At 41.0% G+C, this 14,925-nt stretch overlaps 1 protein-coding gene across 4 annotated transcripts; it reads left to right on the forward strand.

Annotated features, from left to right (window-relative positions):
- The first annotated feature begins 5,459 nt into the window (after positions 1-5,459).
- On the forward strand, positions 5,460-14,561 carry phc2a (polyhomeotic homolog 2a (Drosophila)). 4 transcript variants are annotated; one of them, XR_009783828.1, is made up of 8 exons: positions 5,460-5,743; positions 7,201-7,363; positions 9,542-9,620; positions 10,011-10,122; positions 10,446-10,572; positions 10,927-11,158; positions 12,530-12,883; positions 14,305-14,561. XR_009783828.1 is itself a non-coding variant. In XM_061735598.1 (7 exons), exons 2-7 carry the CDS (start codon positions 7,226-7,228, stop codon positions 12,682-12,684), a joined length of 843 nt encoding a protein of 280 aa, XP_061591582.1. In that variant the 5' UTR covers positions 5,460-5,743; positions 7,201-7,225; the 3' UTR covers positions 12,685-14,561. The 4 variants fall into 4 exon arrangements, 3 of the variants coding, with proteins under 3 accessions (XP_061591582.1, XP_061591583.1, XP_061591584.1); XM_061735598.1 differs by having other exon boundaries at positions 12,530-14,561; XM_061735599.1 differs by having other exon boundaries at positions 10,945-11,158; positions 12,530-14,561.
- Positions 14,562-14,925: the final 364 nt, after the last annotated feature.

Consider the following 14,925-nt stretch of genomic DNA (forward strand, 5'->3'; position numbering starts at 1 on the left):
TCCTTGTTTTGGTTTATTTCTCAGAATGTGTTGAATCTACTTTCTAAAACTGGACACAAAGTACAATTATACAGCCTCCTCATCTTTGTCTTCACCCATGTAACACCACGCTGCATTTGCTGAACAACGGAACTGGATGAAGTGAAATAGGATTAAAAAATAGGAGTAAAAATATGTGAAAATTATACTTTTGTTCTGTATCCTTGCGATTTTCTGACCAAATAGTAAGACTTCAAAATATTGTGTCAACTCTGGAGAAAAAATGTGTAATATTATTAGGAAATTGCACAAGTTAAAGGAATGCCTTTAATTTGTGCAATTTCTTTAGGAGGAACGGAAGGGAATATTTTCTTTTGCTGTGTATTTTCTATTTTCAAGGTATATAAACATAATAAAATAAAAGAATACATTCTTTACTGGAGACTAAGCACATCTCATAATGTATCTCTCTAAGCACATGCATCATCTCCACTGGATGCTATTATAATAAAGGCTTATTCTGAATAACTAAAGTTGCTGCGCTTCTCACCTGCACAGCTCGCAGTCAGAGTCCGCATCCTGCCGCGCCCGCGGAGCGACCCTCCTCTTCTTCAGAAATCTTCTTTTCAGAGAGGCTGAAGTCGGGCTCATAGAAAAACACTGCTTTTTCATCAAGTCCAGCGTCGATGTGAGACATTTCCTGCAACTGGAGCAAAGCCTCGGGCGGCGGCTCCGGACTCATTGCAGGTGGACGAAGCGACCCGTTATTCTGTCCCTCAAGTGACCGCCTTACTTCCGGCCAAATATCTATTTAAAAAATATTTAAACAGATAAAATCGAGATGTTGCTGACAGCTAAACAATCCATAACTCCCTGCTTTACTTTTAATTACTAGACTTTCCAAACTGCCAGTATTTGTTTAAAATATTTATATTTATTTTATTTTGAAAGGGTCCCTGGGCAGGAGGTGTAACTTTTAAAATACATATTTTTGTATTAATATTACTATCATAAAATTGTATATAGTGTTCCAGACTACAGCTTAATTTTGTGTTTTATAGTTTTATACAAAAAAAGATGAAAATAAATAATCAAAATACATTAAATGACCAAATATATTATTAATAATAATAATAATAATAATATATAATTGTGTGTGTGTGTATATATATATATATATATATATATATATATATATATATATATATATATATATATATATATATATATATATATATATATATATATATACACAATTTAGAAACTTTAAAAGACAAAATTGGCATGTTTTTAATTTCAATAAATATTTTTCTTATATAGGATTTTTTGTGTATTATTTAATTAAAAGGTGATTATTGACCTTTGTTTTGCATCCAGATTTGACAAACACATCCCGAATAGCATATTATTTCAGATATGAGCGGGATATCCTGTCAATCAGCTTGGAAATGTCTTGTGTGTTAGTGTACTTGGGACGCCAAACAAAGTTAGCCTGATAGAGGAACGGTCTTGATGAACCTGGTATTGCTGAATGTTAGAGACGTTGTCCATTTCAGGTGCAATTCAGCAAATAAAATAAAAATCAAACAAGAATGCTGCCAATGATTGACACATAAACCATGCAAAGCATGTCTGACCAGTTCCATCTGATCACCCTGGTCACCACTCCAACAAGCTGTTTCAAATCTACCGCTCTGGGTTAACCGGCTCTCTGACTCCTCTGCTCCTTCAGACTTAGACCTCGATGTTGCAACAGTTTTTTAAACTGTCCAACAGACATCTGAAGTCTTGAAGTGACTGTGAGCTCCTGAACAAACAGTTCAACTCTCCAACTTCTCTTCCCTTCATGAAAAAAATGGGATGTACCCAAGAATGTTATTTCCTCTTTTTAGTCACAAAAGCAACATGAGATCATCACCTGACATTGACTCCATCCACGTGCAATTTTTTATTCTACAGAATTTTAACATTTTATTTACACATTTGTGTCACATTTGGTGTGAATAAGCAAGCAGGTCCACATGTTGTACCTTTTATTCACTTCATCTTCAGTGTGCAAAGTCCTTAAATCTGATTTATTTGATCATTTCATTTTATGTATTTATTTATTTATTTTTGGCATATCCAATCAGAATCCAGTCTTCCTGACTGACCATTTATATTGTATATTGTAAGTGATCCACTCTGTGTGTCTTTGCTGGTGCTTCTTAATTGTTATGGGAACCTGCACACAAACCAAAGTAGAGGGTGCTAAACTCACTTTGCTGTCACAACTTAACCCTTACAGGTCAAGTGACCATGTTTGGTCACTTCAGTAGAACCAGTCTATGGCTATTACAAAATAATGTTACAATGTTAATAGTGGGCCTTTGATCTTCTCCAGTAGCCCTTAAGAGTTGAAACATTTAAATTTTTTAGTATTTTATTGCCTGCCCTATGAAGGGTTAACTGCTTTGCATCTGTCACTTCCACCTCTGGTAGACCTAGGCATGGGGTGTTATTGTGGTAAATGAATGCGGTCACATCTGAAGCCACCTACGGCTGTGTCTTTGAAAAATCTCACTCATCTGGTTTTTGGCTGTTCAAACTGTCATGAAAAGTATTTAAATGCAATCAGAGTGTGCACAGACACCCTTAACTCAGGCAGTACTGGACAGACGAGACAGAACGGGCAATCACATCAGCTCCATGTAGATGCCCGAATGAAGCCTTCAAAGACAAGAAGATTAGCTGCTGTGAAACATGGATGAAGCTGCGACTGGTACAGGTGGTCTTCAGTCTGCAGTGTACACAGAGCATCATTTCAGGACCGTCTGCTGGATTTCCCCGACCCTTTCAGCTCCTGCTGATGATGAATATTTGCAGCAAGAGCTCGTGTTGGCTGCTATTGGTGAAGCTTCGCCCCCTGACCCTTCCGGGCCGACCACAGCCAGTCACAGTGACATGAGTTTGAAGAAGAAACCCTCAAACCCTCAAACCTGGAGAAATTTGCTCCTGACGGTGGGCCAAAATCCCTGCCCATAGGTGCAGACGTCTCTTCTAGAGTTACAAAAATTGCCTGTTTGTGGCGATTACCTCAAAATGTTGTACAACTAAATATGAAGTTGAGGGTCGCATCATATTTGTCCAAGCCAGTTTCATTAGTGTGGTTTATTTAAATTTACATTTATTTAACTTTTGTTGAAACACAATTCAGGCGTCACTGTATATTACTATATTATTACTCAGTTATTTTAAAGTTATTTCAGTGACCATTGTGGGTTTTCTTTCTTTTATGGATGGGTAACAACAAATGTGTACATGTGTGTATCGTGCACATAACAGGACTTAATGACATTCTGTTGCACCACTGAAAATTTGTAAAATTTCTATTGAGCATTCTCATTCAGTGTCAAAGGTGCAACCTCAAGGGGCCTGACACTCATATTGATGTTAATCGCCTCAAAACAAACTGAATTAATTACATTGTTTAGTATAGTTACACACACACACGTGATCAAACTGATAGATTTTATTCCAATAAGCTTTACTTACTTACTTACTTTACTTGAACTTTGAATGAGTGTACAGGCCAGAGTGCGCTCGGACAGCACACCAATGGCAACCTAAAACCACTGACCCCCCTAAAAGTGTGTCTAAGATTAAAACAGCATCCCATATCCTTAAACTGGTCCCACAATGCGGTTGGGTGGTAGATTTAGGGCTCTAAAAGCTCCACCCTCTGTCCCAAATGCTTAGGATCAGTTCTTCAACATAGAACAAAACTGGGGGCTGTCAGATAAACCTCTGTTTTCATCCGCTGCTGCAACAAGCTTCACAAATAAAGTTGCCACGCGTTCATAATCACGATAGTACATTTTTCAAAATAAACGCAACACATTGGGTTCAGTATACGCCAGCGGGATCCGTGGAGGCTTTTATTTTGAAGTCCAGGACCGGATGTTTCCCTGTCAACGTGTTGCGCTTGATCGTCCAGGACGCGTTTGTAGCAGCCGAGAGTGCGACTCGGAGGAAAACGGAAAAGTGAAATTAATCGGTGCCTAAGTTTGGATAGATTTTATTCCAATAAGCATGACTTACTTACTTACTTTACCTGAACCTTGAATGATTGTACAGGCCAGAGTGCGCTCCCACAGCCCACCTAAAACCACTGACCCCCCTAAAAGTGTGTCTAAGATTAAAACAGCATCCCATATCCTTAAACTGGCCCCCATCCTCTGTCCCAAATGCTGAGGATCAGTTTTTCAGAGTTCAGACCAACTTTGGCATAGACCAATCCTGGGGGCTGTCAGATAAACCTCTGTTTTCATCCGCTGCTGCAACAAGCTTCACAGATAAAGTTGCCACGCGTTCATATTCACGATAGTACATTTTTCAAAATAAACGCAACACATTGGGTTCAGTATTGGGTTCTCGATCACACCAATCCTCTATTTCTTAAATTACAGACTTTGAAATTTGTGGACCTAGTGAAAATTAGAACAGCAATAATAATGTTCAAAGCAAGAAATAATGCACTGCCTGAAAACATTCAAAACATGTTTCAAGCTAAAGAAGGACAATATATTCTAAGAGGAAAATTACATTTTAAACAACCATGTGTACGCACTACTCTTAAAACCACGTGCATATCAGTCTGTGGGGTTACTTTGTGGAATGGTCTGGATGATGAAATCAAACAAAGCCCTAACTCTATACAGTTTAAAAAAAACATACAAGAAAGCAATTCTTGACAAGTATAAAAATGGGGACCTCTAAAAAAAGTAATTTACCTTCCATATGTATTTCTTTGATTATTATTTTGTTCTTTGTGGGATGGTTTATATACAATACAAATATAACTGCCTGCATTCAAGGCTGTTCGTGGATCATTGTAGAGGTGACTGGGAGATTGGACTTTTGAATTTAGGATATTGTAGGAGACCGGTTTAATTATGACTGATATTGTTTATTGGTTGTTTGTGTTGTATTTATTTTTTGTTATTTTGTCTTTTCCTTCTTTTCTTTTTCTTTTCTTTTTTATTTTTATAGGTTATATATGATATGATATTGTGAGGAAGGGACGGGACTAAATAAGCATTCTGCTTCCTCCTGTTCCCTCTCGAACACATTGTTTTGCTGTATTTTATTTTTGAATGAGACTGTTAAATTGTTTTGCTTTTTTATATTTTGATGCTTTTAATTTGATTAAAATATATTTATAAAAAAAATTATATTTATAAAATAAATAAAGAAAGAAAGAAAGAAAGAAAGAAAGAAAGAAAGAAAGAAAGAAAGAAAGAAAGAAAGAAAGAAAGAAAGAAAGAAAGAAAGAAAGAAAGAAAGAAAGAAAGAAAGAAAGAAAGAAAGAAAGAAAGAAAGAAAGAAAGAAAGAAAGAACGAAAGAAAGAAAGAAAGAAAGAATACGCCAGCGGTATCCCTGAAGTCTTTTATTTTGAAGTCCAGGACCGGATGTTTTCGTGTCCACGTGTTGCGCTTGATCGTCCAGGACGCGTGTGTAGCAGCCGAGAGTGCGACTCGGAGGAAAACGTAAAAACACGGTGAAGTGAAATGAATCGGTGCCTAAGTTTGGATGTGTCGGTGTAACGGGCGGGTGTTCGGCGGGTCGAGTCTCTGTCGGTCCCGGGCAGCACAGCGGCTCCTCGCCGTCCCGGCGGAGGGAAGAGCGGGTAAATGACCGCGGTGTTCGGCTGGAGCCGCGGAACAAAGAGCTGGTCTCGACCATTGTTACCAACACGGACTCGGCTGCTTTACCACTGCTCAAGTAAGACAACTCCCCCAAACTCCCTCTGGGCTCTTTGTTTAGTAAAGCAAAGCCGTGGAAACATGTGGTTTAATGATGAGGAGTCGTATCCATTTAAATGGGCTTATCCTCGGCAGATAAAGTGTTTTGGTTCGGGAGTATTAAGTTTCCACAACAATGGGTTTGACATCTATCTAAGCTATTTAAAACTGTTTGGAGTAAATCTAAAGTCCCTCGCTCATTTACATTTACGCTTTCAAATTTAAAACCAAAGCAATGAAGCTTTTTAAAGTTTAGAAGTGGCTATAAATCACAGTATTTAACTTAATAACTGCGATCTGTTACTTACGGCTGAAATGTTGCTTATGTTGTTTGTGGCAAGTGTTTAATTAGCTCTTCATACTTTACATCTCCTGGTGGATGTGAGCTGAGATTAACAACACCAGTCCCTGAGCTGCTGCTGTCTTCCAGATCCATCCAGAAATCTGTCAACTTTAGAGTAATAATATAATAATAATAATAATAATAATAATAATCATATGCTGTAACAATGCACTTTTCACTAACCATGACCACCTCATACTGCTGCACCTTTCACTTTTACATTGTATATATGTTAATAAGAGCCATTTTTCTATTACTGTTTGTAACTATTTAAATCTGGGTTCAGTGAGCAAAAAAAAAAAAAAAAAATTCCCTGTCTGGCATGTTCATACTTGGCCAATAAAGCTTTTTCTATTCTATTCTTAAAACACTGAAAAGATAAGTCCCACAGTTCCAGTGTAGTCAGATGTGTCATATTGGGTTATTGTCTCAATATAGGCTAAAATTAAAACTCAAAAAAAGGTTGTTGAACACACATAGTTTCTGCATATATTGAGAAAGGTGCTGCTAAAGGTGCATTTTCATCCATGCCAAACTTAAAGGTTTTTAGTCACAAAAGGCAAGGAACGTTTATTTATATAGCACAATTCAACACAAGGTAATTCAAAGTGCTTTACATTGACATTAAAAGCAGCAAGACACAATTGATAAGTACGCTTCAGTAAACAGTAATGTTTTTAGGCCTGATTTAAAGGATCTACAGTTGGAGCAGACCTCAGGTCTACAGGAAGTTTGTTCCACCGGTGAGGAGCAGAATAACTGAACGCTGCCTCACCTTGCTTGGTTCTGGTTCTGGAACCACAACAAACCAGATCCAGATGAACCTCAGGGGTCTGGGAGCTTCATAGGAACTAACAGATCCAGCATGTATTTTGGTCCAAGACCATTCAGGTCTTTGTAGACCAGCAGTAAGATTTTAAACTCTATCCTTTAACTCACTGGAAGCCAGTGTAGTGATTTCATGACTGGTGTGATATGAGAGAGTATTCTTAAAGCTATGGCAATATCTTCATGCATTCTTCGTGTGTTTGAACAGGCGTCCAGATCCACGTGGCTGCGTCTTGTTGAGATTTCCGTGCTGCTTGTGTTGACAGGTGAGGGGCGGCCTGTGCTCCAGTCATGACCTCTGGGAGTGGGAACACTACCAGCAGCCAGCACAATGGAGACAGCAAACCAGCCCAGGCCGTAGACACGTCCCACATCCTCACCCATCTCATCGAAGGCTTTGTTATCCAGGAAGGTGCTGAGCCCTTTCCTGTGAGTAACATGAATGCAAGTAGTCCCTGTTTGTGTTGTGAAAGCGTGAAAATGCACTTGATGACATAACTAAATAGAAAATTAGTTTTAAATCACCGACATCAAAGTCCTACCTGAAAACGCATGGCTTAGTTATTTATTATTTTAATGTCTGTCGATGATAATAACACCAAATATTGTTAAAGAAAAAACTGTTTTCAGTGTTTGTTTTAAAACTTTTTATCTTAAAATAAAATCCTGGGTCGGGGAGTGGAGATATTGCTACAGCTAAAACTTTTATGTTCCAGTTTTTTATATACTGTATATCTTTAAAAAAAATAAAAATAAAATTTGAGTCCCCCTGCCAGAATTTACTCTGAGATGAAGTGTGTATCTGCGGTGGGTGTCCTGGCAGGATGGCACGTCTTTAATTTGAATACTTTTAGTTGGGAATGTTTTATTGCATCTACAGAGGACTTATACATATACATTAGCTGGTCTAAAGCTGCATTACAATCACAGCTTGAGGATGAATGAGAAAAGGAAGCTGTTCATCAGGGCAATAAAATGGAAATTTCTCATTGGTTTCTAATCTCACAGAAATGTGAGATTAACAGGTTGTGGCCGAGTGCAGCTGACAGTTCTGGTGCACTGATTTAGCAACGATTTTCTCTCGTCTCACTAGACCGGATTCATCTAATCTTCCCCAGGTGTTAAGAGAAACTTCGGAGCGTGCAATTTTTCTGTGCCGTTGCGTTGTTATAGTATGAAAATCAGACAACATGGTTGTCTTGTTATCAGGAGTTTTCCAGTAGTGATGAGCTCGCACTAAACAGTTGACTGGCCAAAAGGGGTCAAGAATGCTGGGTATTTCAGTTTAATTTATATAGCGTCTATTACAATACAAGTTAACTCTATGTGGTTTCCACAGAGCAGAACATGACCCCCGAGCAATTATTACATAAACAATGGCAGGTAAAAACTTCCCAGGTGTGAGGAAAACCTTAAGCCAAACAGTGGCAAGAAAGAGTCCTCTTTAAAAGGGAAGAAACCTGGAGCAGGACCTGGATCATAAGGGGGAACCTCCTGCTGAAGACCAGCTGGGTAGCGCAGAAATATGAGACACAGACACACTGACAAACCTACAAAAGACAAGATATATTAGTATTAACTACCACTATAGAGAGCACTAGAGACCACTATATGAACAGGTGGAGACAGTAGACATTGGGATGATCAGAGGGGGGACTGCAGGTCAGGATGCAGCTCTGGAAGCTCTGGCCTGCAAACATGCACAGAAGAGAAAAACAGGGGGCAGACCAGCACAACAAACTACAAGAACAATGGAGAACAATGATGGTGATGAGATACTTCCAATTAATAACTGAGGGTTGATCTGAGGAAAGGAAAGGGAAGAAGAGGAGAGGGGCAGCGCTCAGTGGATCACGCTGGCGTCCCCCTGCAGCGTAGTTTCAGAGTCTGTGATGTGGTGATGACTCTCACAAAACCCAACTTGGAAGCGCTCACAAAAATGGTTTGGTGACCAGCAATGGAAATGTGGATTTGTGTCTGAACTTAACTTCTGTCAGTGCTTTCGGGTAGTATTTCGGGGGCTGGATCGTTCACCAGCGTTTCCATTTCCAGGAACGTCCCTGCAAAAGTGGCCTTCAGGAACTTTTGTGTGGCGGAAAATATTCCTGTAGTGGGAGAGGAAGTCTGATCAGCGTGTCCAACGAAGAGGTCCAGGCCGGGGGGGTCTTTTAATCTCTATCACTACCAAACCAAACAAAAACGCAAGAAACATCCCTATCCCTTCCATGTTCACCTGTTTCTTCTTCTCTTTCTTCACTCTTCTTTTACCTCCACCTTGTTGTCGCTGTGTTGTTTGTTCGGTCGGTGGTTCTTGCGTGGCGATACAGGGTGATGGAGACCCGGCTGTGTTAGAAAACACTGCAGTCAAAGCTCTTTGCAGAGGTGTAAACAAGACAAAAACAAACTGAACCTGCACCGTTTTTCCTTTTCTTTTTTCTACTGCCATTTATCATGTCAAAGAAAAAAACCTTTAATTTTTCAAATGTTCATACCAGAGTACCCAGCTCAGGAGCGTGTCAGTACTTGTGCAGTCATCTCGTCTCACAGGATGTATTTTACTTTCATTCAGTCAGCTGCAGTAGCCTTTTTTCCCTCCTCTTTCTGCAGGTGGAGCGTCCATCGTTCTCGATAGAGAGCCTCCGGAGACACACGGCTGACTCCAAGATGGACGGCCTTCTGTCAAAGGGTACACTTCTTTAGATTGTTCAGCAGTTTGCAGGAAAGGAGCAACGCTTCCTTCTGTCAGATTTGTCTTTTCTTTTCATATCAAAGATTCCCTGCTGAGGGACCGGGTGTGTCATGAAGTTGAAAGGATTCTCAGGCTCATCACGTTCTTAACATTAAGATTAATTTGTTGAACATGAGTTTCAACATTAAACCTAAACGAGTGACGCATGAGGAAAAGTGTTGCAATCACGTCTTTGCTCCGATCCTGCTGTCATGTTTCCACACTCAGCGTTAAACATCACCAGTTAATGTTCTCCGTTTATGAGGCGTGTCTACGTGGCGGCTGAGGGGTTTTCCAGGAAGGAGAAGAAGCGACTTATCTCTCCTAACAAATGTGTGTCTCCCTCAGAGATGAAGGCCCAGCAGGAGCCCATGTTGACCTGCGAGCTGTGCGGCAGAGTGGACTTCGCCTACATCTTCAAAAGGTCCAAGAGGTTCTGTTCTACAGTCTGTGCTAAACGGTACTGATGCTTCCTTCATCTCATTTTAGTCACTCCCATCTGTTATTTGTATTTACATCACTGTTGTGGCATAAAATGTGTAGATCAGTTAGTGTTTGTCATTGTATTTATGTTTGAAAAGCTACTTTCAGGGGATGAAAAGAGGTTTTTGACAAATTTGACTGGTTTTTGTGTCAGTTTTGGTGACTTTGTGAACAGTCTGGATCTGGTGTGGTGGGGATGGGGGTTGAGGTGTGGAGGACGGCTCTTTAATGACTCCAACAGTGTATTTCTGAAATGACTGCGTTGTTTCAACTCCCACGTGTGATGCAATGTGCTTGTAGCTACAACGTGGGATGCACGAAGAGAATGGGTCTCTTCCCAAACCGCAAAACCACCCTGGACGGCATGAAGAAACAGCGAGTGCTGAACGGCGGCCACAGAAGCATCAGCCTGGAGCTTAAAAAGAAGGTGAGGCGGCTGCCGACATTGGACGTTATTTTGCTAAAAGATATTTTGAATTTGAGTGTTAAATGTATTGTTTTCTGACACAAAGACACACACCAATGTTGACTTCTGAAGTTAAAAACATGTAACCCCCGACTTATCAAAACCGACCGGATATTGTTTTATGTGTTGAAAGAGTCTGAGGCTCCTGAAAGCAGCAGAATATCTAAGTGATACCATCAGGAAGTTTAAAAAATGAAATGAAAAGGTCCCAGCCTGAAATGTCAGGGCAACACGGCAGCATTGAGGACCATAGATGTGTGTAAATGATTTTTCTTTCTTATCTTTAGTCCTGTATTAACCAGCTGCCTGTGTCAGCCCTCCCCCTCTGTGCAGAAGCCCCCGGCCGCGGCTCAGTCCCCCCACCCTGCTCAGGGAGAGTCCAGCCAGTGTTCAGACTTGTCTGCCTACAAAAGAGCCCTGTCCCCCCTGTCGCTGGCCCAGCGGGTCCCTGATCTGCAGGACTTTGAGCTGCAACACGCCTTCCTGCCCAGTGACCCGGGTCTCTGGAACATAGAGGACGTCTACGAGTTCATCTCATCCCTGCCAGGTGGGTGGCGCCCGCCGTGACGACCATTACTCCTCCGCACCTTCTCAGAGGAGACGCGTGTTCTGCCAGAACGTTTTCAGACTCTGAACCTGTCCGCTGGTTTCTGTGCAGTGCTCGGATGTCGTTAGAGGAGCGGGACTCGTTCATGTTTGCGGTCTTCTACAGGCTTTTTTTTGTAAATGTCACCCACTTACAGGACTGTCTCAGAAAATTAGAATATTGTAAATTTCTGTAATGCATTTGCAAAAACAAAAATGTCATACATTCTGGATTAATTACAAATCAACTGAAATATTGCAAGCCATTTATTATTTTAATATTGCTTATTAAGGCTTACAGTTTAAGATTAAGATTCCCAGAATATTCTACTTTTTAGAGATAGGATATTTGAGTTTTCTTAAGCTGTAAGCCATGATCAGCAATATTAAAATAATAAAAGGTTTGCAATATTTCAGTTGATTTGTAATGAATCTAGAATGTATGACATTTTTGCATTACAGAAAATAAAGGACTTTAACACAATATTCTAATTTTCTGAGACAGTCCTGTAGATGTTACTAAACTCTAGAAAAGAGGACCTTCACAACGCTGAGCTTCGAGTCCCGCTGAGCAGATTTCTTAAATGAAACTTCATATGACAAAGTAAATGAGTTTGTAACCCATTTGTCACATTACTAAGATAGAGCGCTTTTATTGATGTATTTAGTTGTGCAGCACTTGCATATGCCTCATTATAAATGTGGACATTCTGATGACCTTTGACCTATGTGAAGGTCATAGAAATTGCTCAAGTCATAATCAACGTGATAATAACTAGCAACGTGGACGGGACGCAGCACAATGGGATGATACCTGGGTACAGTGAGTGCCTTGGCCACATCGTTTGTGGAAAGACGTGGTCGTGACGAAGAGTCGCGGCGGGGGACGTGTCTGATACAGCTTTCAGGCCAAGGTAGAAGCTGGTGATGCAGCGCCACGGCGGTGAATCTAAGCACGTCCAGAATGCTACAGCACGGACTTGCATGTGTTCAAATATGAGTTTTCATATTTGCTCACATTTATGAAGCATAGTCTTTACAGAGTTACACGTTCTCTCTTCTGCTGTGTCACAAACAGGGAAATTAATAGGATTTATGTCTGAAAGCAGAAAAAGTCAATATAAAAATTTAAAGGGCTGAAAAAACAAATCCCAGATTCCTCTCTTTTTTTTAAACATTAAACATCTTTAATTGAAGGTACAGATATTTAAGTGCGCCACAAAGAGGCTGAGAGAGTTTTTCCTGTGTAAAGGATGGACATGCAGATTTTTAGTTTGCTTTTGTGTGTTCAGAGCCGTGCTGAGAGCCGACTGTCGTTGGTCTGCGTCTGCAGGTTGTCTGGAAATCGCCGAGGAGTTCCGCTCGCAGGAGATCGACGGCCAGGCGCTGCTGCTGCTGAAGGAGGACCACCTCATGGCAACCATGAACATCAAACTGGGTCCAGCACTCAAAATCTTTGCTCAGATTAGCATGCTCAAAGACTCGTAGCCCATTTCCACGCACGTTTGTTTCTGCTGGTAGCAGACGAACGAGGTGCACTCAGGACCCATCTCATCCGTCTGAGTTCAGCTTCCACAGCGGAGCCGTGCGTTTGTCGTCTTTGAGTGACCTCAGCTCACTTTTTACACGTCCACACAACTTCAGTACTTCAGGAAATAGCAGTCCACGATCAGAACGACACGTCATGGTAGGTAGGCTGTCACGAATACATGTACTCTTCATAGTGCGTCAAGTGTACTGTAGATGTCAGTGGTAGTGGAGCGTCTCTCGCTGTTTCAGATCTGTGCTCCGTTTTTAGTGAACACACCCACTTTATTAGATCAGCGACCTCTCTGTGCAGCTAGTCCACATCCTGGACATCTGTAATACCCACCAATGTCCTTCAATCATAGATACAAGGAAGAGTGTTTCTTTTCCACCAACAGTAGGAGTTGCTGACACGATAAACACAGCGAGGCTGCTGCAGTTTCCTTCGGTGCTGCAGTATCTTCTTTACTTGTCATTTTGTGCACCACTCTCTCTCTGGCTGCAGGACCTTGATGGTTAACACGACAGTCATGGATCAGGGCTAACATGCAGTCCAGAGAGGGTTTATAGTCCAGAACGCATTGAGTAGCCTCGTCACAACACCGAACAGACGGGTCAGGGTGTCTCATGATGGTGACGCTGGTTTGCAGTGGGAGTCGTTGAACGGCCAAGAAACCACAGTCTTGTCAAACAGGACAGTTGAGGGTTGTTGGGCGTCTCTTCTCCCAGACTCAAACCGTGCTGTTGATAGGATGCGTACGTCGAGGAAAGCCGCCATAAAACCCCTTGTTGTCAGAAAGTAAATGAACCTCCGGCCAAAACCCAGATCACATCATGGCACTGAAACAAACACAGAATAAACCTCACGGAGCAGAGCGGGCAGCACGAGGCTGGCGCCGCTGCTGCTGTCGTAGCCGAGCTCCGAGCCGGAGCGCCGGCCGACGCCGGGATAATCTGGTCTGACGGGAGCTCCACAAGGAAAACACTTCATCTGGAGAAGAATCGGAAAATAAATGAGGAAATGTGCGGATGAATAAGTACATGTGGAAAGATTAAGTCAGAGGATTTTAAGTATTTTCACTTATTTTTATTTGTGTTTATAATTGTTTATATTTTCAAATATACGTGTACATACGTTTCTTCTGCATGTGCATTATTTTTCTCTTTCTGTCTTTTTTTCTCTATTTTCTTACCCTTTTTTTTTTCCTTTTGAGGAAAGAGGTGAAAAAATTATAGGAAGAATAGACATTTAAATTATAAAGGGAATAAAAATGTACATGCAAAATATAAAAAGGACAGAAAAAATACTTGTTCCTTTGTCTTAAGAATTCCACATTTATTGTTTCTTTAATTTCTGCATATTTCATTTTACTCGTTTATTTCATGAACTTATGGTTCTTTAGGGTTTAAAAAAAAATCTTCCCCAGATGTGTTCTTTTCTCTTGTGGCTCCCCCCAGGCTCATTCCAGATGTTTCTCTGCTGTTTGATGATAAACCACTTCACTGTGAACGCTGCGTTCAGCCTCAGCTCTGCTGCTCCGGACGCGAATGAAAGGAAATGCGACATTTCTCCCGTTTCAGGTGTTCGGCTCAGGTCTATGCACGCAGGAAGAGACGTCTGCAAGCGGCCACATGTGGGCGCCGCAGCGCCATCGAGGCTGGAAAACATGGAACTTTGTTTCCTTTAACCAAAGTCGAGTGGAGATCAAGCCAGAACATCTCTGCTGACCGATGCTTCGTTGCTGTTACTGATGCTCTCCTCTGGAACCACGAGCAGTTTTGTCTTTTAAATGTTTTTTTACACAGAATTTAAACTGTAAATAAAATCATTAGATTGCTTCTCGGTGGTATTCTGTGCAGTGGAAACATTCAGTGCCTTCGAAAAAAAACCATGCAGATGTTGAACAGATGCAAAACTAAACTAGCATCAGATTTAGTTCTAATGTATATTTAATACAAAATCAGGTGTTTTTGATCTGAAGCTACTTATTTCTGCATTTCTTTCACCAGTGGCTTCAAGTCCCACCTGACCATTAAAACAGCTTCTCTTTTACTGATGTCTACTGGTGATGTCCACACGATGTAATCACTTTACAGATTAGAAATCAACACACCAGCTTTGAATGTAATTGTTTATGGCCTGCAACGCAGGAAGAAAGGTGGGATGGGAGAAATCGACGGATGTCAGCGGGGGATTGTGAC

This window comes from Cololabis saira, chromosome 12 (assembly GCF_033807715.1).
Source record: "Cololabis saira isolate AMF1-May2022 chromosome 12, fColSai1.1, whole genome shotgun sequence".
Taxonomy (NCBI): domain Eukaryota; kingdom Metazoa; phylum Chordata; class Actinopteri; order Beloniformes; family Belonidae; genus Cololabis; species Cololabis saira.

What these genes read in the sequence shown, in the direction of transcription:
- phc2a (XM_061735598.1), top strand. Translation starts at nt 7,226, where the DNA reads ATGACCTCTGGGAGTGGGAACACTACCAGCAGCCAGCACAATGGAGAC. An exon ending in AAGGTGCTGAGCCCTTTCCT is followed by an intron (nt 7,364 to 9,541) that starts GTGAGTAACATG and finishes CTCTTTCTGCAG; the next exon opens with GTGGAGCGTCCATCGTTCTC. An exon ending in GCCTGGAGCTTAAAAAGAAG is followed by an intron (nt 10,573 to 10,926) that starts GTGAGGCGGCTG and finishes TGCCTGTGTCAG; the next exon opens with CCCTCCCCCTCTGTGCAGAA.